A 23759-nucleotide genomic window follows, 5' to 3' on the forward strand; every position below is an offset into this window, starting at 1 on the left:
CCCCTCCCTCTCTCTCCCATTCAAATGACCTTTCTATCCCCTCTTTTTTTTAAAAAAAAATATATTTAATTTTATTTTAAAATTAATTCTATTTATTAATTTTTCATTAATACTTATATATATATATTATTTAATTTTTATTTAGTTTTATTTTTTTAATTAATTTTTCATTAATACACATATATATTAATTTTATTTAGTTTTATTTTTTTAACTAATTTTGTTTATTATTTTTCATTAATACTTATATATATTTTAATTTTATTTATTTTTTATTTAGTTTTATTTTAAATTAATTTTGTTTATTATTTTTTAATTTTATTTAATTTTTATTTAGTTTTATTTCTTTAATCAATTTTATTTATTATTTTTTATCAAATTTTTTTATTTTTTTATTTTATATAATTTTTAATATATGTCAGAATCTCTTTCTTACTTTAAATTACCTTCCTAATTCGATACTTAAATTACCTTCATCCAACTCTTGACACATGTCAGAACCTTCTCTCCTTTTAAATCATCACTCCCTCCAACCCTTGACACATAACACATGTTAGAATCTCTCACCCTCTTTAAATTACCCATCATCCAACAATTGACACCTGTCAAAACACCCCCTTCATTTAAATTACCCCTCTTCAATGCTTGACATATGTTAGAATCTCCCCTCCCTTTAAATTACCCCCCCCCCCCTCTCTCCTTCCAACCCTTAACATATGTCAAAATCTCTCATCCCTTTAAATTACCCCCTCTTCCAACCCTTAACACATGTCAAAATCTCTCATCACTTTAAATTACCCCCTTCAAATCCTTGACACATGTCAAAATCTCTCATCCCTTTAAATTACGCTACTTCCAACTCTTGACACATGTCAGAACTCCTCACTCTCTTTAAATTATCCATTCTCCAATCCTTGACTCATGTCAAAGCACCCCTCTCCTTTTAAATTACCCCTTCAACCCTTAACACATGTCAGAACCTCCCCTCCCCTTAAATTACCCACCCTTCAACTCTTGACACATGTCAGAACCTCCCCTCCCCTTAAATTACTCATCATTCAACTCTTGACACATGTCAAAACCTCTCCCTTTAAATCCTCCTCTCACACTTTATTTTTAGTTACTCTTCAGTCACACCTCCCTCCACCGCTATCTCCCTCTCAACCTCTCATTCTCTCTTCCTGAAACATAGTTATCTTCTTAGCCATTACTTTTCGTAATTCATAGAAGGTAACTATGGATGATTATTTGGATTTACTTTCAGATAGTGGGTCAATTGAGAATGACGTTCCTAGTGGAGAGAATATCTCCAACAACAGTCATGATTATATAGTCAAATTTACCACAGATTAGGTTAGTTATTATCATTATTTTATGCATATTTGTTATTTATTTTATAAGTAGAGAAATTATATTAAGATTGGATAATGTCATACTTATACATCTTTGTTATATTTTTTATATAGATATTTAAAAGTAGAGAAGATATGATACATTGGGTAAAGACAGTTGGTCTGAAGAATGATATTATAGTGGTTATTAAAAATTCTACTAATTTAAAAGGTGGTAAGCTACCAAAGTACCATCTTATGTGTGAAAGAGGTGGAAAGTACAAACCGCCACGATATCTAGCTGATGGACAATCCTTAAAAAGAAATACTGGGACTAAAAAATGTAAATGTTCATTTGAGATGCGAGGTATACCAATACCTCCAGATGATGTGATGTGGGGTTTAAGGGTTGTCTGTGGTTTTCATAATCATCAATTAGCAGAATATATTGATGGTCATGAGTACCCGAGTAGGTTAAAATCAATAGAGAAAGAATTTGTGCTCGACATGGCCAACAACACCACACTTCGTGAAATTCTTAGTATTTTGAAGTAAAGAGACCCGTCAAACACTACGGGGATCAAAAGCATTTACAATGCTATTTTCGTAAATAAATTCGCTAAATGGGGCGGTCTAAATTCTATTCAGTATGTCTTGGACCAATTAATCAAGAAAGAATACCTCCATAATTACTGTACAAATCCATACACCAATAAAATCACAGATATTCTTTGGATTCATCCAAAAAGTCTAGAGTTGTCTGTCAACTTTTCATCTGTGTTGATCATTGATGTCACATACAGGACCAATGAGTATCATATACCACTATTGGAGGTTGTGGGTATCACATCCACAATGTGAACTTACTCACTTATGTTCGCATATCTTAGTAATGAGAGGACATAGCAACTGACATGGGCATTAAGTTCCTTAAAGAAGTGGATGGTTGAAAAGAATGCATCGTTGCCATTGATGCTTGTTTCAGATCGGGATTTGATGCTCATTAATGTCATTGAAACATATTTTCATAATGCACGTCACATCCTTTGTATTTAGCACATAGACCAGTGCGTAATAAGGAAATGCACCCCTATTCTTGGTCTGGAGTGGCAACATTTTTATGCATCATGACACTCACTCATTAATTCATCGACACAATGATCTTCCCAGCAGAAGTGGGATGTCATGTGTAAGGAGTATCAATGATTCGAGGGTGTTCTAAATTACCTTTGGGATACATGGTTACACCCTTACAAAGAGTGGTTTGTGTTCAGCAGGGGTTGATATATGTATGCACCTTTGGAGCAATTCAAATCAAATGTATAGCCACTTTATAGCTTTATTATTTAAATTTTGTTCATTATTGTATTATTTAAATTCTTTTTAGTATTAAAACACAATGTATTTTTTTATTACAGGGCAGAGTCTGCACATGCGAGACTGAAATTATATTTGGGAGACACCATGTCATCCCTACAATCATCTTTTGAAAAAATATATAAGATGTTGAGAATTCAGTTCAGGAATATTAAGAAGTCGTTTGAGAGATCTCTCAACATTCCACGCAATCAACATTTATATGATGACATTTTCAGTCAAATAAGGTGTCGGATTTTATTAGAGGCAATGGAGTTGATTTCTGGTCAACTAAAATGTATTGAAGAAATATCTCACCAGCTAGTCGGTAAATGCAACTATTCTATCAAAATTGTATACGGATTTCCATGCGAGCATGATCTTGCATATTACCGTTACTTTTTCATTCTAATTCCGCTTCAGAGTATCAACGCTCATTGGAGGAGATTGTCGATACACGTACATCAGTTTAATGACGAGGGAGCACAACCTAATAGGACATCCCACATTGTTGAGATATTAGATGGGATGGATCCACATATGCGAGAGTATATGATAGATAAATTTTCGATATGATAGATCTATCTCAAAGTATAGTTTGAGACCCTTCGTACAACACATAACATAGAGGTCGACTTACGAGTAGAGATGAGCAAAGTGGGTGTCGCATACCTTCTTTTGCAGATGCATCCACTTCGGGATCTAGGGTCTCTCAACCGACTACAACATCTCAAGGGAGAGGAAGACGTGGAAGGGGGTCGAAGGTTCACAATACTCAAACGACCCATGATCACTCTCTAGTTCCACCCAATGATACTTATATTGAGAAATTATCTGTGCCTCTGCAGCGTTATATTTCTCACACTGTTGATGTTCAACCTGATAGTCATTGTGGATTCAGGGCAATAGCTGCACTAATTGGGTATGACAAAGAAGGTTGGTTTCAAGTACGATTCGAGCTTATAGAAGAGATTCAACAAAATAAGGATCTATATGATCAACTTTATCCAGATCCAAATTTGGTAACCAATCTATTATTCTCATTAAATTGGTTCGAGTCGTGGACACCATAAATGTATTGGATGGATTTTATGCCTTTGAGAATTGTTATCACATCAAGGTACAATCTTGTACTGCATACATTTGGTGAGAGTGTTGGGAGTTGTTTTACTCACTTGTCATTAAGAACTCCTCCAGTTCCAAACCATGAGCGTCGAGAAATAGCTATTGCTCATGTTGGTAATCACTTCGTACAAGTTTTCTTACATCCTCATTATCCTGTACCACCCATTTCAACGTGGTGGTGACAACATTCATCGTATGAAGCTAAAGGATGGGTCACTCGTTATAGGACACATGTTCATTTGTGGTATGAAGTAATAGGTACACCACCATCAAACGCGTCGGGAGTAGAATTTGGAGGCAATATTGATTAAAATTTCTAGTTTTATATATTTCCATGTTTTTTTATTGTATTGTTACATGTACTCTTTATTTGAAAAACAAATATTTGTTCCTAAGTTATGAAAGTGTGCACTGTTAATTGTTAGTATTTTTGTTAGTTTTAAATATATAATTTTTATTTTGATCCATATTTTTATATATTTTTAAATTTTTTACAAATAATAACTCCTAAAATTTATAACTGAAAATAAACAAAAGATTATAAACATATAAAAAAATTATTCAAAAAAAAAATAAAACCGATAAAAAATTAATAAAAACTTATTAACAAAAAAATAAAATCAATAAAAAAATAATACCTAAAAAAATAATAAATTGAAAAAAAATATAAGTATTATGAAAAAATAATATATAAAATTAATTAAAAAATAAAGTTAAATAAAATTTATATAAAATTAAAAAATAAAGTATTGATAAAAAAAATAATAAACAAAATTAATTAAAAAAATAAAACTAAATAAAATTTATATAAAATTATAAAAATAAATAAAATTAAATAAAATTTAAAAATATAGTATTAATAAAAAATAATAAATTGAATTAATTAAAAAATAAAATTAAATAAAAATAAAAATATATAAATATGAGAGATATTTTTAAACAAAATTAATTTAAAAATTAAAACTAAATGAAAAATAAATAAAATTAGTATTAAATTTATTTATTTAATTTAATAAATTATTTTAAATTAAACATTAAATATTATATATATATATATATATTTAATTTTTTATAAATTAAACATTAATTTACTAAAAATAATTAATTTATTTACCGCTCTATTTATAAGTAAAGAGTTTAGTGTGGATTGCTATTATACTAATAAATTGTTTACTAGTTATTCACGTCCCATCAAATAAGCTACTGTCTGCACTTATTGCATTCTCCACCCAAGTAAACAACTTATTAATTTAGAAAATTAGATGGACCATCCAATCAATTTGAAGGGCGTGCCTAATGCCACTCACTTTGGACGATTAAAAAACAGAGAAATATCTTTAAAAATCAATGCAAACAGGTATCTGCCAACTGTTCGAGATGATTATTAAATTATATATATTACTTTTTACTTGTTAAATAGCTAATTTCCCTACAATTTTTTTTGGTAAAAATTGGAAATTTAATATTTCTAGATGCCTTAAGTATTCGTTTTTTATTTTCTATTTTTTAAAATATATTTTTGGCAGAATATCCCTCCAAGGAAACAAATCCTTTAAAATAACGAATCTAAATTAATAGGAAAATATACCGAGTGTCGTCCCCCCCCCCCCCCCCCCCTCTCTCTCTCTACCTGTTTCTCTCTCTTCCATTTGTCCTTCGACAGCGGCAGAAATAACCAGAACCAGCACGCGTTCATCTGTCTCATTCTCTCCTCTCCTTCACTCCCTACTGTTGCTCCTCACTTCCCTTTCGTTCTTCGCTGGACCAAGACACGACCGATGGCGAACGGACGAAGACGACTCACCGACCCGCTTTCGTCTTCTCCCGTCCACCGCCGCCGCGTCATGTCGAATTATGCTGCCTAAAAGACGGGTTTTTTTTACTCGTCTGCGGCGAAGTTAACCAGGTAGGAACTATCCAGTGATGGTTGAGATGTGGCGTTGGATCACCGGAGGAGGAGGAGGGTGCCACTTCTCCGCCCTCTTCTACTCTTCCCCCTCCAAGTCTAAGCTCACGGTCGTCTCTTACTTCCTCCTCTTCATCCTCGTGGTGGCCGCCTCTATCTTTGCCTTCTCACGCCTCCCTCTCAACGCCGATCCCTCTGCTTCTTCCTCTCCGCTTTCTCGCTTTTTCTCTTTGCCTGCGGACTCTTCGCTCTCCGCGCCGCCGCCGGCGTCGCCTTCCCCAAGAGAAGATGCGGCGGTGAGCGAGGGTTTGGCGGATCCGTTGCTGGCGAACCGAGGAGTTAGTTCCGAGAACGAAAATGGCGGTGCCAATTCTTCTTTTTCTTTGGAAAAGGGCCATCTTTCCCCAGAAATGCCGTTTCAGGGCTTGGATAGCGCCACAGTGAATTCCACCAAAAATAGTACTTTGGTGCTTGCCACCGACAAAAACAATGATGGGAATTCCTCTGGTGAACTCGTAAGGGTTAAATCCATTCCCCCAGAGGCCGCCCCCTCCAACAGGACGACTGGTTGCGGAGGAAACGGCAAAGGTAAAGGTACTTGTTTTGAAGGGCGGATTTCTGAGAAGAGCGGAACTGAAGAACAAGATCTCCAAATTACTCATCAACAGCCTGATGAGAAGAATCGAACAGATGGAGAAAAGATTAGCGGTTTAGTCGTGAAGACTCCTCCTCCTCCTCCTCCTCCTCCTAATGCAGCCGCTACAATCCCTGTCGTTGCTGATGCTGCTGCATTAATAAGGAACGAGTCCAGTCCTCCTGCCGAGGTGAAGGCTCAGAGCGGCCTCTCTGCGGAATGTGACATATTCGACGGGAGGTGGGTGTGGGATGAAGGTATTGAACCCTTCTATCCTCCAGGATCTTGTCCTTACATTGATGATGACTTCAATTGCCATAAGAATGGGAGGCCAGACACTCAGTTCCTCAAATGGAGATGGAAACCTTACGGTTGTGACGTTCCCAGGTAATTGCAAGCCATTCTTCCCATTCCCCTGTGGTTTTGATGAAAGTTTTATTTCCATGTTACTTACTTTCAGACAACCATAACTAGATTTAATGCCATAGCTTCATAGTAGAGCGCCTTACTTGATCCTTTGCAATTCACTGAAGTATTGGCCTTAAGGTTTGATAATAATAATAATAAGAGGAGGAGGAGGATTTGAGTCTTTTTGAATCAAAAGGAAAAGAATGCAAGATATTAAATCTTTTTTCTTTCTGAATTATAGAAAGTAATTCTTCTAAATTATATTTTCTTCACATTCTTATGCTACTTTTTCAGCATGCATTGTACCTACATTCCAGATTGGATTGTGGAAATGTAAATTCATTTCCTTTGTCTTCCAACAGGTTGAACGCGACTGATTTTTTAAGAAGATTGAGAGGCCAAAGGTTAGTTTTTGTTGGTGACTCACTTAACCGCAATATGTGGGAGTCTCTAGTTTGCATTCTTCGCAATAGCATTAGCAATAAAAATAGAGTACATGAGGCTTCTGGAAGAAAACAATTCAAAATCAAAGGCCGGAAGAGGTTCAAGGTCAAAGGGCACTATTCCTTCATATTTGCGGTAATTTAACACCATTCTTTTAGTTACTTCACTTTCTTCCTTAAGTGTCTTCCACCTCTTCTTACCTCTTTGAACTTCCTCATAGGATTATGACTGCTCCATCGACTTTGTAAGATCAACTTTTCTAGTAAAAGAAGTACTATACAATAATGCTAATGGATCCGATTATGAGAGGCTTAGATTGGATATTTTGGACGAGACGGTTGCTGCGTATCATGGAGCAGATGTTATAGTTTTCAATACTGGTCATTGGTGGACTCACGAGAAGACTGCTAGAGGGTGAGTACCTAAGAACATCACTTAAAGATCACCTTTGTTTTCTCTCCTTTTGTTGGGGCTAAATCAATAGAGCTTTTACCGTAGTTCTACTCTTACAAAGACTGCAAAATTATTACTATACAATAAGAAGCCTGAAATTGTGCTCAAATACAATTCATGGTAAACCTCAAATTGTGCTACTCTTGCCAAATGAATGAATATATTCGGTTGTAAATTTGAAACTATCATAGTCAAAATGTAGAAGTATCACTTTGTCAGGAAGTATATTTTTCATGTTCTTGACTCCATTGCCTTGGTGCATTAATGGCAGAAAAGACTATTATCAAGAAGGCAATCATGTATACCCAGTGCTAAAAGTTATGGAAGCTTACAAGAAGGCCCTCACCACTTGGGCCAGGTGGATCGACAAGAACATTGATTCTAGAAAAACTCAAGTTGTTTTCAGAGGATATTCGCCGACTCATTTCAGGTAACTAACAAGGAACTCTGTGCAATGTAGATTGTTTTATTTGCCAGCAACTTCTCGAGTTGGACATCTATACAGATGACATTTATACTAAATTGCATTCTGCATTGCAAATCCTCATGAACTGTATACACGATACGGTAGTGGTTGTCGATTCAGCTTGGTGGATCATACAAATCTAAATTGATATTTTCTCTGAAAAATGAAGTGGATGATGAAATGTGGAATTTTGATTCATGGCATCGCAGGGGAGGACAGTGGAATTCAGGAGGGCAGTGCCACAAAGAAACTGAGCCAATCTTTAACCAAACTTTTCTCTCCAAGTATCCCTCCAAGATGAGAGCTTTGGAGTATGTCCTGAAACAGATGAAAACTCCAGTTTTGTATCTCAATATCAGTAGGTTGACAGATTACAGGAAGGATGGGCACCCTTCCATATACAGAAAACGATATGAATCCGTGGAAGAACAAATTGCTGCAGAGAAATCGCAGGACTGCAGCCACTGGTGCTTGCCTGGTGTGCCTGATTCATGGAACGAGCTTCTCTATGCTTCTCTGCTCGTTGCTGGTAAAGGATCATGGGGAAGACAAAAATAAGGGATGTCAACTGTATTCATTATTAATTTATGACATGCAATCTAATGTTGAAATGCGTCAGAGTAATATTATATAAATGTATTCTTTTTTTCTTGTGCTGTAATCCGTCAACAGAAATGCCACCATTTCAGCTGAACGTACATACGTTGGCATGCACTGCAAGTTTGATTAAAGCATTTGATAAGGCTGCTGCGATGCTTAGTGTAACAAGTGGTGCTATAGATTGAAAAAATAGTTGAGATAAATTACTTGACTATACGATAATAACGACGATGTAATATGAAAGTGCCTCCAAAAGTGTATGAATTTTAAGAATATAAAAGCACTATTTATTTAAAAATATGTGTATTTATTATAACTATATTAAAGTAAGAAATTATTTACTATCACTAAATAAGTTTTTATATTTAGTTATTCTTTTACCGAAATGAAGGTATATATTATAATTAAATAAAATTACTTACTATAGTATATTTGCATTAGTTACTTTTCCAAATGAGTCTTCTATTATAACATAATAATAAAATTAAAACATTTGGTAAAATTAAAACATATTTGAGATGCATGCATATAGGGGGGCCGCCATGGCCTAATCTTTAAAAACAACTAGCACCGGTAACGTCACACACAACTAGTTTCACATTATATAGCACCACATTAAAATCTTTTTTGACCATACGCATTGTTTCCCAGGACAAATTTATAACAGTTCGCGTATTATGCACTATATACTAGCCTTCTCATATGCACCTCGGGAAGTAGACTTGACCCACATACCCTCCACCCATTGCCCTCCTCACATTGGCCTCGAACAACTTGGGATTGTCGCGGAGAACCACTGCTGCATCGTGATTTAATGGATCCTCATCGTTGGGTTGCTGTTAACAAGACAGTTGCATTAGTAAGCAAATGATGCATGGAGAAAAACAAAAATCAAGAATCGAGCTGCTCCAGAGCAAGAACAGTTAATGCCGATTTGTCAACAAAGAAAGTGTTGAGAAATGGCATGGAGAAAAGCAGATCATCATGGTGATCCGATCACTTGTCAACCACTTATATTTTTTTCATCCTAACACTTAGACAGTTACCTAAGAATAATAATAAATTGTGTATTTAAGCCTGGAATTAGAAGCACAAAATAATACGAAACTAAAATTATGGAACTCATCCAAGAGATTAGCGGGAAAAAACAATATACATAAAAAATTCCATTTTATTTCGTAGAACCAACAAATTAACACCCATTGTACAAATTATGATTAAATTATGTGAATTTAAGTTTGGAAGGAACATTTCATTATTAAACCCACAATAACCTAAATTATGAATATTGCAGCAAAAAAGATGAAGAAAAACCAAACTTCAAAATGAGCCCCTGCAATTAGAAATAAAAACAAAAAATATGAATCTGAAAAAATATAAAATGGTAAAGATGCAGGTATGCCAATTTATAGTGCAACATTACTTTAGTTAAATTAGTACCAAATCTTAATTGACTAGCTGCCTTGCTATGCAAACTATGGAAACATTTTGCATTACTTAAGTCCAATACAACCTAGTACAAATCAATTGGTGAAACCAATCAAGAGAAAGGTGATTAATACCCCAGCTTTGAACAACTTCCTTACATGCTAAGGTACCATGGTCAAGACTCTTGAAAACGTTAAAGCATATTGCAATAAATAAGCTAGAAAGTTAGATTAAACAACAAACTTATCCAAGTACGAAAAGAGGGATGAATATTTAGTAATTAGACAAAGTAGAAAGTTAAAACTAAGTACCATGAAGAGAAGAATCAAGCCATAAACAATAGTATTTATGCTAAGCACAGGCTTCCAGTCTTCACGCAGAATGTTAAGGCAGACATTTCCCTCCAAGTCAATATTAGGATGGTAAACCTGGATTAGAAATTTCATGTTATCGAAGTGAAAAAAAGGAACTTTCACTAAATACTACCACATGTTAAACTTTACCTTTGTCTTGCATTTGACCTTTGGTGGCTCATGAGGATAAGAAGGAGATACTTGGAATGTGAAAATAAACGTACCCCCTCTAACAAAATCATTAAGCAGAAAATAAGTTGAACCAAACACATGACAAGTCCAATTGGCTTACAAGAATTTAGAATTGGACAACAATAGTCAAGCTATAAGTTAAGGAAATATATTAAGATTACAAGAAAAATACTACATGCCAAATCACTTTTGAGTTTTGACATGAGTAGTCGCTTAAAAACACAAGCAAATGCTGGAGAACATTGATGGGCTACTACTTACTGATAGTAACCTTCATCAGGTCTTATGCTGATTTCGAAATTCATCAGATCATCCTTGCCATTTGGAAAAGTTATGTCTGTGCTTTTTGGTAGATTCAGCTCGCTGATATCTGGAGATAGAATTAAGAATATTAGGTATTAATTAATATCTACAATAGAACACAACACTTTATTATATCTCATATCAGTAAGAATTGAATCTTACAAGCCAATTTTGACTTCAGTTCAATAACCCACAAATTAATTGAGAACTACTCTTGACAAATAATTCTAGATAATGTATGAAAAAACAATGGAAGACAAACAAGTATCATAATATGGAGCAAATCTACAACATAAGAAGGAACAAATTACAACATGCTTTTGAGTATTAGATTAGTCATACTACTGAAAACTCATTTGATAAGATATAGTCGCAATGACATAATATAAAATAGTTTCACAGCTTTATTTAACATTACCGTAAAATAGCGATCATCGCACAATGCTGAAGTTGAACTGAGAAAGGGAACATAGAGTTAATGGTTTTGAATTTTGATAACAAAATAAAGAATGGAACTAAAGGATCGCCATATTCTTATGAATGAATACAGCAATAGTAGTATAGTGCAGCAAAGTTAGTGAAGATCATTTAAGTAAAGCATGTTTCCAATCAACAAACAACCTATGGCAAAAAACAAATAAAAAACACCAGTAGGGTATCTTTTGTACATTAACTTATAGATCTACCGAGGTATTAACCACATTTTGAAGTTTTGTTATCGGTGACAAGAGTATCCCAGAGACCCAGAGTGGTACTGTACCCTTATTAAGTAGTGCTAACACAACAAACAACAATGTGATTTTACAAATAAAATAGTTTTATACATAACAATTAATATTTTTTAAGCTTAAAAATGATGATAATAATTGATAAACTAATAATGTTAATAAAAACAAAACTCGTAAACACTAATCAAAATTATAAGTACTAAAATATTTTATATGAATTTGCACAAACAACTAACGGTCAGACAAACCTTTGTGAAGACGCAATTCTCCAGCACTTTGCTTCTTGATAGGAGCCTTTCCACTGGAATTTGCTGCATCCTCCCGTCTTTGGTCCTTAATTTTAAAAAGCTTTATCATTGTTCTGCAATAGTTTATAAAAAAGAAACAGGAAGAATATCATTCATCAGAAACGTAAATACTTTGAGTGAGTTTGATATAGAATTGCAAAGGATCTAATATTTGAGCGTGAGATATAGAAGGCAAGCATGCACAGTTCTTTATTTGTGCATGGTGCTATCCAAACATGGGATTGCTGTAAGTAAACCCCCAAATTTAAAGGAATTGTTTAAATGAGATAACTGTCTAAAGGTTTTGAAATATCATTTCTTGCTCTGGTACAATTTCAGAGTTTTAGCTTTGAAAATCTTAATGGCTTGAAGCGTTTGGATATGCTTTCCACGTTTAGACTATATATATATGGAAAACTTAAAATAACACAAAAAATGTATGAAGCTTGGAATTCCATGTGCACACATGCGTGGACATACATAAGTAGGTTGACATAACTTGTTAGTAGTCAATCCGGAGAAAACATTAACAAAATATGCCCTCTAAGATGTTATCATTTTCTTTTCAGTATATGTCTTGTGTCCCTGAGCAAGATCTAGTTTGCACAGAAAGGGCTATCAGAATATGGATGATCGGATCAGCACAAATTAATCTAAAGTTTAGCACAAAATTTACCATCCTCCATCAACAGCAAACCTAAACTGCAATAATGTTAAGAGAATTCCGGTTTTGGTTGTCAACCTAATCAAAACTCTCATCAAACAGACCAATTCTGCACCAGAATTAACTTGTTACAAAGAAACAGGAACATTAACTTGCCTATTAGAAAGAGGGATAAAATAATCTTTAAAAGAGCAGGAAGCAAGATATGTCAAGATCAAACAGACACGATCAGGACGATCACGAAAAGACCTAAGCGTGCTAATTTAACGGGCACCAGACGTTGTAGAACCTAGGGTTAGTCCTATTCATTCCGATAGAAATTACACGTATCCATGGTATCCAAAACCTTCCAGATACATCATACAAAGTAGGCGGAAGTAATCGGTAATCAGACAAATCGGGCGATCCCAAACGATATAGAGAAAGAAACCTGGCGCAAGGTGGTCGAATTCGACGGGAACAAACGGAGAAGAGGGAGTAGAAGGGGAGGAAGAAGACATACGATAAAGATTCCCCAGTCGGTGCCGCCGCTCGCTCCGGTCTCCTTTCAGTACCGTCGCCTACACGGAGGCTGTCGCCTTCTGGTTTGGGGAAAGCGTAGGGCAGAATCGAAAGGAGCAGCGAAAGTGACCTTTGAGAGAGAAAAGCCAACTTGGCTCTGCCAATTTATGCGAGATTATGTCTGTCATTGTCAAATGGGTCGAACTCACGGGAGGAATAGACCCGATGACGGTTTCGAATCGTCGATTCAAAACTATCGGTTCAGCAACGTATCAACCCGTAACCTTAATCATCTTAGTATTCACGATTCCCAATCAATCATCATCATCATCATCATCATCGATTCTCCTAGTAACATAGTTGAACTCCTATTTTTGGACCGAGTAATATCATTACAGCAAGCTCCGGAAAACAATATTACCAAGTTATAGAGTAATAGTTACAGAATTTTAGCTGAGCGATATTACCATGGTCCACTGAGTAATATCATCAAAGTTCCACAGGACAATATTATTTATTCCACAAAGCAACATCAAAACCCTGCCAAACAAGAACGATCAGTCTCAAAGAGTATAACATAAGGGTTCCTTGAGCAATATCATCAAAAGCTCTGGAGGGTAATATTTTTTAATTCCACAAAGCAATGTCACGGCTCCGTTGAGTAACAACGCTCAGTCTCACAGAGCGATAAATAAAGGTCAGCCGAGTAATATCATCAAAGCTTCATTGAACAATAGCGCTTAGTTCCACACAGCAATGTCAAGACTCTGCCGAGTAACAACGCTCAATCTCACAGAGCCATAGCATAAAAGTCTGCCAACTAATATAATCAAAGCTCCGCCGAGCAATAACACTTAGTTCCACAAAGTAACATTATTGAGGTTCATCGAACAATAATATTAAGTTCCCACAAGACATTATATTAAGGTTTGCAAGCAATACTACTGGGCAAGTCTTTCATCAAAAGTTTCTGGTTTCCAACACGTACATGACACTCGATGATTGGAAAAATAAGTGATGGATGTCAGTGGTGGTTCCTTTGAGTCCTTCTTCATAATACGCGACAATTATTGAATGTTGATAGAGTAATGACGGTCAAAGGCAGTGCCTTCTTCACTTTAAGTAGCAATCAAGGATTGGTAGCACAGTAACAAATCATCAGAAATCGCATCTTCACTGACTTAGACGGGAAGAAGTAAAAAGGTGCGAAGGCAGGTGATGTGGAGATTCTCTGCTAACAACTATATATGCACCCTAGATGGTAACTTCTAGGTATCATTATCTTTTGTTTCTAACTAGCGGAGACAACTCCTTCTTCTTTTACTCTCTCTCTCTCTCTCTCTCTACCAATTACTAACTTGAGCGTTTGAGGGACCGTGTAGAAGGAGCCGACCCGACTTTAACTGGTGTTACTTTCTCAAATCTGCAAAGCTATATGAGAGAGGAGGATTTGTTGAGAAGGAGGAGCCCGAGAGAGTAAAAAAGGAGTCATCAAATTGACGTCGTCTGTGGGAAACTCCTACAAAAGACTACTATGACTCGATCCGGTAAAACGACAATGGAGGATCAACTTAGATATTCGGTTGGATCTTCCCAACCTTAATTGTCTAACCCTAACGAAGGTAGTCGAGATTTGAGATTGCACAAAAAAAATCTCACGTTTGGTGGCAACTATATATCTTATAAGAAGTTTGATGACCAGAGGGTGATCCTCACCCATTTGAGGAAAGAGAAGCGCTATTTACTAAAAGATTGCCGGTAATTACTCCTATCTTTCATAGTTCTAGAGGAGTTATTTCTAAATATCGACTTGACAAACGATCGATCGTTGATACACCTGTTGTTCCATCATCGATGGTACCTTATCTGAACATTAATATTTTGCTGGAGGAAAACCTTGTTCGGATTTCCACCTCTAAAAGAATGATTGCTCGGTAGATTGTTTTCTATGAGAAGATCTTACCAGAAGATTTACCATGTCATTTTCATATGTCCCATGTTGCAGAATATAACAGTTCTTTAGATCTAGAGGATCATTTATATTGTTTTGAAAATTCGGTAGTCTTGTATCAATATCCTGAAGGGTCAAGTGTCACGTCTTTTTAACCACTTTAGTTGAACTGACACAACAATGATTTAATACAGAACTATCTTTTCCTTTGATGATGTCACTACATTATTTTTACAATATTTTTCTAATTCCAAGAGGTTTGTTCCCACTTCTCTTAGTTTGTTTAATCTTAAGCAAAGGTCTCAAGAAACTTTGAGACAGTATGTCCAGTGATATACTCGTATGGCGCGCGAGATTCCTTCAGCGGTTCTAAAATTTTGATGGGAGCCTTTGCACAAGGGCTTCAGAAAGGGGATTTCTTTCGATCTTTGTTCAAAAACCTCTATTAGATTATGATGTGGTCCTAGTGCGAGAGGAAAATTATATAAATATCGAGAAAGCTTAACAAGCTAGGTAAGAACAGAGGGGAACTCGTCATTCTAAAGAAAGAGCTATGTAGATTTGTGATTAATATCAAGTTTTGAGGTGACCTATAAGAGCACAACAAGGACCTCAAAGACAACCTTCTAATGCCTTCTGCGACTTCCATCAAGAATATGGTCACACCATTTGCAATTATCAAGGACTAGTGCAAGTACCTCAGGATAGTTTTGATATGATCAACAAAGTTCAATTAGGTCCTGTTGTATTTGATCCTTGTGTCTAAATGTGTAGGAGCTTAGAAACACAAGAAGTCGAGCGAAAGACGCAGCTAGCGAGAAGGATCGATGGCACGGGAAGGGAGTCGACGGGCTCGATGCATCCGAAGGACAAGATGCTGTGGAAGAGTACACTGATGGACGAGAAGGACGTGCATGAAGGTCCAAGGGATGAGAAGTCGGGGAGGAAGGCTGCTCGAGAAGGAGGCCGAAGTCGAGTTCGGGTGAGCTCAATTCCGGATGGTCGGAGCATCACCTAAGCGAGCAGAGCAAAAAGTGATTAACGAGGGAAGTTAACCATTTTCGGATGAACAATGCGAAGGCGCCTTCCATGAATAGTGATCCTATCCGAGTGCTGAGACGATAGTCGCTGGGGACGTGGCGCTCTCTGCTGGCTAGTCTGGCCTCACGTAAGCTCCGGGATGGCGTAGACCTCCGTTGAGAACCTGCAAGCACAAAACCGAGCCGGGAAGAGGTTTCCGGCGACGACCCTCCGACTCTCAAGTCAGTTCCCGGCGGCGAGAAATCGAAGCAGAGTAACGAGAAATGTAGCTACAATGGTGAATAGCGCATACCTCTGTTGAAGTCTGGGAGTCCTTATATAAGGCTCCCTGAAGGTGCGTGCATGCTTACCAAGACATGCGCGCTTCTCAAAGTATACATGTAATGAGTGTGTCAGAAAAGTGTGTCTGACGTCATACCTTAACAGACCGATCATATCCCTGACGTGATAGTGGAGGCTTCCACCGTATGATTCTCTGCCTGACCATGCCGCCAACCATGTCGTTTGTCGGTGACACCTGCCTCGAGGAAGACATCCCCACCTGCTCATCTAGCCGTCTACAAGACTGAGTAGGGGGTCCGCTTGGTTGCGCCCCCACACTGCTGAGGGAATGACCGAGCCGAGTGGGAGGCTCGCTCGTCCCCTAGTGCTTCATCCTGCTCTCGCCTCGCCACGCGTAGTCGAGCCGTGCCCCCCGTCCGGACGAGCGGGGACTCCGCTCGACCCTTGAGCGTCGGAAACCCAGCGTTGAGCTGGGTTGTTGCATCACCGCCCGGGCAATACACCGGCCGCTCGGCCGAGCCCGGGATATTGACCGTGCTGACTCTGACCCCCACGTGTCATTTAATCCTCTACCATCCGGGTCCCACTTTACCCCCTGGATCAAATAGTATGAAGGCGCCTTCAAAGGCTTGAAGGCGCCTTCAGTGAACAGTACCAACCTCGAGTAACCGTTTGCTTCCGTTGAGTTGTGGATAAAACTTTATCCACTTGAAGGCGCCTTGAACCCTTTTGAAGGTGTCTTCCACCTACATATAGGATTGTCCAGGAGCTATAAAAAGACCCCTGGAGCTAGGAAATATTCAACAACTTGAACAATAACTCTTGTACTCTTTCCTAGTCTATTTCTTGAGCTATCAACGTCTGTAAGAGGCTTCTTCATCTGCAACGAAGAAAATCTTCTAGTACCTTTCACTACCTTGGATTAACAATTATTTAGGTTGCAACCAAGTTAATTTCTGACATTCTTAGATCTTTCTTTAAAGTTATTTAGTTCAATTTTATTACTGTTATTGTAATTGTACCACTAATCAAAGGATCAAGAAAGGTGTTTATTTTGTCTCCAGGGCGTAGCACAGCTGGGGGCGCATGGTTTCGTGGTCAAGAGGTCCAGGGTTCGATCCTCGGGGTGTCATTGCCTGGGGTTAGCGTCCCGGCCATGCGCTTTCAGCTGTGTACCTGCATTTACTTCCCTCTATATCCGTGGGACTAGGTCTAGGGGGCCGCTGATGTAGACCTTACTATGCCAACAAGTGATATTAGAGCCCAACCGCTTTAGAAGGATTAACCGTCGACTAAAGTACAAAGACGATGGTCGATGCAAGTATTCACCCATTGAAATTTGATGGAGACTTCGCGCAATGGAAACGCTGGATGGAGGTATTATTTAAAATAGATTTAAAAATTCTTTTAATTATAAAATATGTTTTTGTAGCCCTCAAGTACCAGCATGGAGCTAAAAAAGAAGAGTACTTATGGACAAAGAAAGAACAAGCTGACTTCGTGGCAAACAGTAAGCAGAGTTCTATTTGCTGAGTGTTCTTTCGCCCCAAGAGGGCAATCAAATCGGCAGCTATGACTCCGCCAAAGAGCTCTGGGAGAAATTCCTGGAACTTCACGAAGGTACTTCAGAAGCCAAGTTAGCAAGGCAGAGCATCCTCCAAACCCAACTAACGAACCTTTGGATGAATAATGGAGAGAAGGTACACGTATCAAAGAACTCATTACTCAGCTCCGCAATCGCAGAGAATCGGTAATAAACCGAGATTTAATTCGATACGTGCTCAACGCTTTCCTAAGGACTCCATAATAGTCATCCTTAGTAGATACATACTACATCTCTAAGGACTTTGAGATAAGTACACTAGAGAATTTATTTTCTACTTTTGAACTTCATGAAACTCGATGTGCAGATCCTAAAGAAATCAAAAAGTCGAATAACAACCTTGCCTTGAAAGCCAAGAAGGAAGATCCAGACTCCGAAACATCAATCAATGAAGATGAAACGACCCTAATGATAAGAAAATTTAATAAATTTATTAAATCTAATAAATTTAAGACGTGGACTAAGAAACAATTTCGGAGCAAAAGGAATGTCCGTGTTACAACTACAATGAAGAATGACACATCTGGATTCTTCATGTGAATTGTTAGAAAAATCTTCAAATATTTGGATGGGAGAAAAAGAAATTGTTGGGGAGACAAGCCTTGGATGAGACCTAATCCTCATAGATTGTCTCTTGGGCAGCAGGTGTGGTGGAAGAACTGTTTTCTTGGTTGTATTTGAACTAACCTGAGTTTGCTGTTGGGATCACTGATGAATCGATCGGTTGATGGAAGATGACGAGAGTGATTTTGTTAGCTTCATCCATGACAACGCAAAGAAGTTGCGAGACAAAGGGGAAATAATAAGGGAATCAAGATCTTTACGAATAGATGTAAGAAAAAAAGGGGGTATGAATCATTTATAAATAAAAGGTTCGCAACATAAGCGAGAATATCAAAAAGATTTGATTTTTTTCATATTCAAAATTGGAAGGCTAAAAAAGTAGGAAAAGTTAATGTTGAAAGACAAGATTAATGAAAAATATTAAAGACATACCTTTCATGGAAAATAAGAAGACTTTCGTCATTTCGAATACCATAGAGATGGGTACAAATATAGCTCAAAAGTATGCAAAATTTTAAGGATCAAACAAAAAAATAGCAGAACAATAGTCATTAACAAAAAAAATTAGTTCATTACAAAGATAAGTGGTTAATTCGTTTGACCACACAACACATGAGGTAATGACATTGGTCTTCCATCAGACAAAGGTATTTAAGGGACCACAGGCGGGGGGTCACTCTCCCTCAGTTGTTCCTTTAGCATTTCCAATTGGGCCTGAAGCCTACACACCTTTGTCATTGCCACACTTTCTTTCAGTCGTGACTCCATCAGATCATCCAAAGCTTGAGTGTACTTCTCTGCTAGACTAGTGAAATGCTTATTGTTTTTCAAATATAGTTGTATCAGACTATTGTTAATAGTCTCCAGCTAGATCAACAAAAAAAAATTGATAAGTCATGACCAGTGGATCGGATGAGACAAATGTATGGTATCCTCCTGAGCATGAAAATAAAGATTAGAACAAATATATGCAAAACAACATAAAACATTATTACCGTGGCTGAAGGAAGAGGGGCCTCTAAGGGTAGGGAAGAAACATGATCAACCATGTATATCCTAAGATTGTATGACCCAGATGTAAGATAAATACTAAGGGTGTGTTTGGTTCGGGGTTATTCTTGATAATTTTGGTTAGTCATCTAAGGTTATCAACAAGAACCTTATTTGGTTTAGGTATTCGATGATTCCCGAATAATGTTCCATGCCCGACACATCAGCAAAAGGGTCATGCAGTCTGAAATCGAAAAACCTCAGAAAACTAAGATTTTTCTTGATTCCGGGGTTAACAATTTTTTTTTACCAAAAATATCCTCCGATAAGAAAAAACATGGAAAAAAGGAAAAAATGTAAAAAAATATTTAAAAATGTAAAAAAATAAAAAAATGTTTAAAATTTTTAAAAATTTTTAAAAATAAATAATTTTTAAAAAAATAAAAAAATTTTAAAATAAAAAATTTAAATTTTAAAAAAAAAATTTAAAATTTTTAGAAATTTTAAAAATAAATTTTTTTTAAAAAATTTAAAAAATTTAAAAATAAAATAAAATAAATAAATAAAATTTAAAATTTAAAAAATGTAACAAAATAAAAAAGTATAAATATAAAAAATATAAAAACATTAAAAAAATAAAAAAAACACATAAAAAGTAAAAAATATACAAGAAAAAGAAAAGTAAAAAAACATAAATAAAATTAATAATAATAATAATAATATGTATAGTTGATTTTGTAACTAAGGGTAATACGATAAAATATTAAACTAAGGTATTCATTAAACCCTTCAAATAAATAAGTTTTTGTTGCATTACCTAAGTTGAACCAAACAACATTTGGTTATATTTTATTCCTTATAACCTTAGTTAACTAAAATTATACATGATAATCTGAACCAAACATATTCTAAGGGATAAGAAAAATGAAGGAAAGCTTAACAATTTTATAGTCTCTCGACGGGATAAAGGCAGCATTGATGGTCGATGTGAGGAGTCACACGAAAATAATAAGAGCTATAGTGAATTCAAAAGTTACAACAATGATCAAAGGAAGGATCCCAAGGCAGGTTTGCACGGAACTGACATTAGATTTGAATAGTGATGGGAGAAGCATGTGTATGTGTTAACAAGTTAAGAGGAAACGAAACTGAAAGCTCTTGTGAAATGTATTTCTACGAACAGAAACAGAGCCTATAAATAGGCTTATTACAGTAGAATCCCTCAAACCATATCTCCTATTTAATAGGATCTAAAAATAAATCAATAAGCCTAAAACTAGGACAAACTACGACGTGGATTACTTGGACAAACTACGACGTGGATTACTGGCTACAATTTCAACTAGATAAAACTTTTAAATCTTATCACCCTCCCTTAAACTGAAAGTTTAAAAAACATTCAGTTTAGGATTTATCAAATGCGCATACTCCAATCAGCCTCCTTAGCTTTTGAAATGTAGATAACCTCAATGGCTTGGTCATAATATCAGCAATTTGATCTTCACTTGTGCAAAAGAAAAACTCAATTACTCCATCCTTCGTCAAGTCCCTCAAAAAATGAAACCTCACATCTATGTGCTTGCTTCTTCCATGCATGACGGGATTTTTAGAGAGTTTAATGGCTGAACTATTATCACAATAGATTTTAAGAGCACCTTCTTGCTTGAAATATAACTCTGCAAGTATTTTCTTTAGCCAAATTGCTTGAGAAGCACAAACTGTTGCAGCTACAAATTCTGCTTCTGTTGTGGATAACGTCACAATTGGTTGCTTCTTTGAACACCATGAAATAGCTGCTGAACTCATCATGAAAATATATCCCGAGGTACTTTTTCTATCATCGAGATCACCTGCATAATCACTGTCAGTAAAACCAATTAAATCTGATTTTTCATTTTTCTTGTAGAACAAACCATATTCAATGGTTCCTTTCAAGTATCTAAAAATTCTTTTGGCGGCTTGAAGATGTATCTCCTTTGGGCATTCCATGTATCTGCTGATAAGACTTACAGCATGCATAATATCAGGTCTTGTAGCTGTTAAATACATCAAATTCCCAATAATTTGCTTATAAAGTGTGCTGTCAACCTTCCTTCCTTCAGGATTTCGAACAAGCTTCAATCCTACTTCAGCAGGAGTGTTAACAGAGTTGCAATTTTCCATTTGAAACCTGTCCAAAATTTCTTGAGCATACTTTTTTTGGGAAATAAAAATTCCAGTTGCTGATTGAACTATTCTAATGCCCAAAAAATAATGCATCTTCCCAAGATCAGACATATCAAATTCAAGCATCATAGATCTTTTAAATTTTGTAATCATGTCACTATCATTTCCTGTAAAAATAAGATCATCCACATATAAGCAGACTATGAGCATTTTTCTTCCATTTTCAATCTTTGTAAAAAGTGTATGCTCATATGGACATTTTTTAAACCCTTCCTCTGAAAAATATGCATCTATACGACTATACCAAGCACGTGGAGCTTGTTTTAGTCCATATAATGCCTTCTTGAGTCTATAAACTTTATTTTCAAATCCAGATTTTATATAACCAGGTGGTTGATCAATAAATACCTTTTCTTGAAGATCACCATGCAGGAATGCTGATTTAACATCCAATTGGAAGATAGACCAAGATCGTTGTGCTGCCAATGCTATCACCAATCTAATTGTGTCAAGTCTTGCAACTGGTGCAAACACTTCTTTGTAATCAACTCCAAATTCTTGCTTGTAGCCTTTTGCAACTAAGCGTGCCTTGTACTTGTCAATTTCACCATTTTCTTTCAATTTGGTCTTGTATATCCACTTGACCCCAATTGTTTTATGCCCTTTTGGAAGATCGGTTAACTCCCATGTATTGTTCCGTTCAATAGCTTTAATTTCTTCATCCATGGCCTTTCGCCATTTTGATTCCTTGACAGCTTCTTCAAAGACTGTAGGGTCACAATCGGAAAACAGGGCAAAATATGTAAGTGGATCATCAGATTGACCAATTCCAGTTACCTCGTAATCTGCCATCCAAGCAGGTCTTCTTCTAGTGCGTCGAGGTAGTTCTTCACTTTCTACTATTGTTGGCAAGCTTGGAGCATCTACTTCATCTGATGAAAGTTGTTGATTATTTTCTGTTGTTGATTGTCGTTCTTCATCAACACCATCAAAGCTCGTAGGTATTAGTTCTTCAGTAGAGTTGTTGTTCCATTGCCAAAATTTTCCTTCTTCAAAAACCACATCTCGGCTGATAATAATTTTCTTGGTGATAGGATTATAAAGCTTATAAGCTTTTGATTGATCACTAACACCAAGAAATATACATTTTTCTCCCTTGTCATCAAGTTTGATCCTCTTCTGATCTGGAATATGAGCATAAGCAATACATCCAAAAATTCTGAGATAATCTACCTTTGGTTTTTGATTGCTCCATGCTTCTTCTGGTGTCATATTCTGAACTGCAAGTGTAGGACTTCTGTTTAATATATGGATACTCCAGTTGACTGCTTCAGGCCAAAAAGCTTTTGAAATGCCGCATTTTGCCAAAAGACTTCTCACCATATTCAAAATAGTACGGTTTTTCCGCTCACAAACGCCATTCTGTTGAGGAGTATAAGCCGCAGTTAGTTGTCTTTTGATTCCATGATTTTCACAAAAATTTGAAAATTCTTGTGAGAGATATTCTCCACCACGATCAGTGCGTAGAACTTTGATTGGATTGCCTGTTTCTTTCTCAACTAGCGCTTTATAGCTCTTAAAAGCTGCAAATGCTTCAGATTTTTCTTGCAAAAAATATACCCAAGTTTTTCGACTCAAATCATCAATGAAGGTGATTATATATCTCTTACCTCCATTAGAGTGTGGATTAATTGGGCCACACAAGTCGGAATGCACCAACTCCAAAGCTTTCTTTGCTCTCCATGATTTCCCTTTTGGAAAATTGTTTCTATGTTGTTTGCTAACAACACATTCTTCACAAACTTCAGAAGGAGCAATAATTTGAGGAAGTCCAGTTACCATATGTTTCTGCTGCAAAGTCTTCAGTCCACTAAAGTTTAGATGGCCATAACGAAAATGCCATAGCCATGAAACATCATTCACCTTTGCTGAAAAACATGGATAAGTGATATTGTTCAAGTAAAGAGGGAACATGCGATTTTC

The 23759-nt window shown here is 36.3% G+C and overlaps 2 protein-coding genes across 4 annotated transcripts; one reads left to right on the plus strand and one right to left on the minus strand.

Annotated features, from left to right (window-relative positions):
- Positions 1 to 5458: 5458 nt before the first annotated feature.
- LOC121985740 (protein trichome birefringence-like 2) lies at positions 5459 to 8772 on the plus strand. Its single transcript, XM_042539355.1, has 5 exons — positions 5459 to 6739; positions 7123 to 7339; positions 7425 to 7618; positions 7929 to 8087; positions 8333 to 8772. Exons 1-5 carry the CDS (start codon positions 5736 to 5738, stop codon positions 8679 to 8681), a joined length of 1923 nt encoding a protein of 640 aa, XP_042395289.1. The 5' UTR covers positions 5459 to 5735; the 3' UTR covers positions 8682 to 8772.
- Positions 8773 to 9252: 480 nt separating this feature from the next.
- On the minus strand, positions 9253 to 13336 carry LOC121985741 (NEDD8-conjugating enzyme Ubc12-like). Of its 3 annotated transcripts, none has more exons than XM_042539359.1 (6): positions 13181 to 13336; positions 11976 to 12088; positions 10958 to 11066; positions 10655 to 10733; positions 10463 to 10579; positions 9253 to 9559 (listed from the first exon to the last, which is right to left on the minus strand). In XM_042539359.1, exons 2-6 carry the CDS (start codon positions 12082 to 12084, stop codon positions 9422 to 9424), a joined length of 552 nt encoding a protein of 183 aa, XP_042395293.1. In that variant the 5' UTR covers positions 12085 to 12088; positions 13181 to 13336; the 3' UTR covers positions 9253 to 9421. The 3 variants fall into 3 exon arrangements, with proteins under 3 accessions (XP_042395293.1, XP_042395291.1, XP_042395290.1); XM_042539357.1 differs by having other exon boundaries at positions 13109 to 13320; XM_042539356.1 differs by lacking the exon at positions 13181 to 13336 and adding an exon at positions 13003 to 13052.
- Positions 13337 to 23759: the final 10423 nt, after the last annotated feature.

The sequence above is a fragment of the Zingiber officinale genome, chromosome 5B (assembly GCF_018446385.1).
Source record: "Zingiber officinale cultivar Zhangliang chromosome 5B, Zo_v1.1, whole genome shotgun sequence".
In the NCBI taxonomy this organism is placed as follows: Eukaryota; Viridiplantae; Streptophyta; class Magnoliopsida; order Zingiberales; family Zingiberaceae; genus Zingiber; species Zingiber officinale.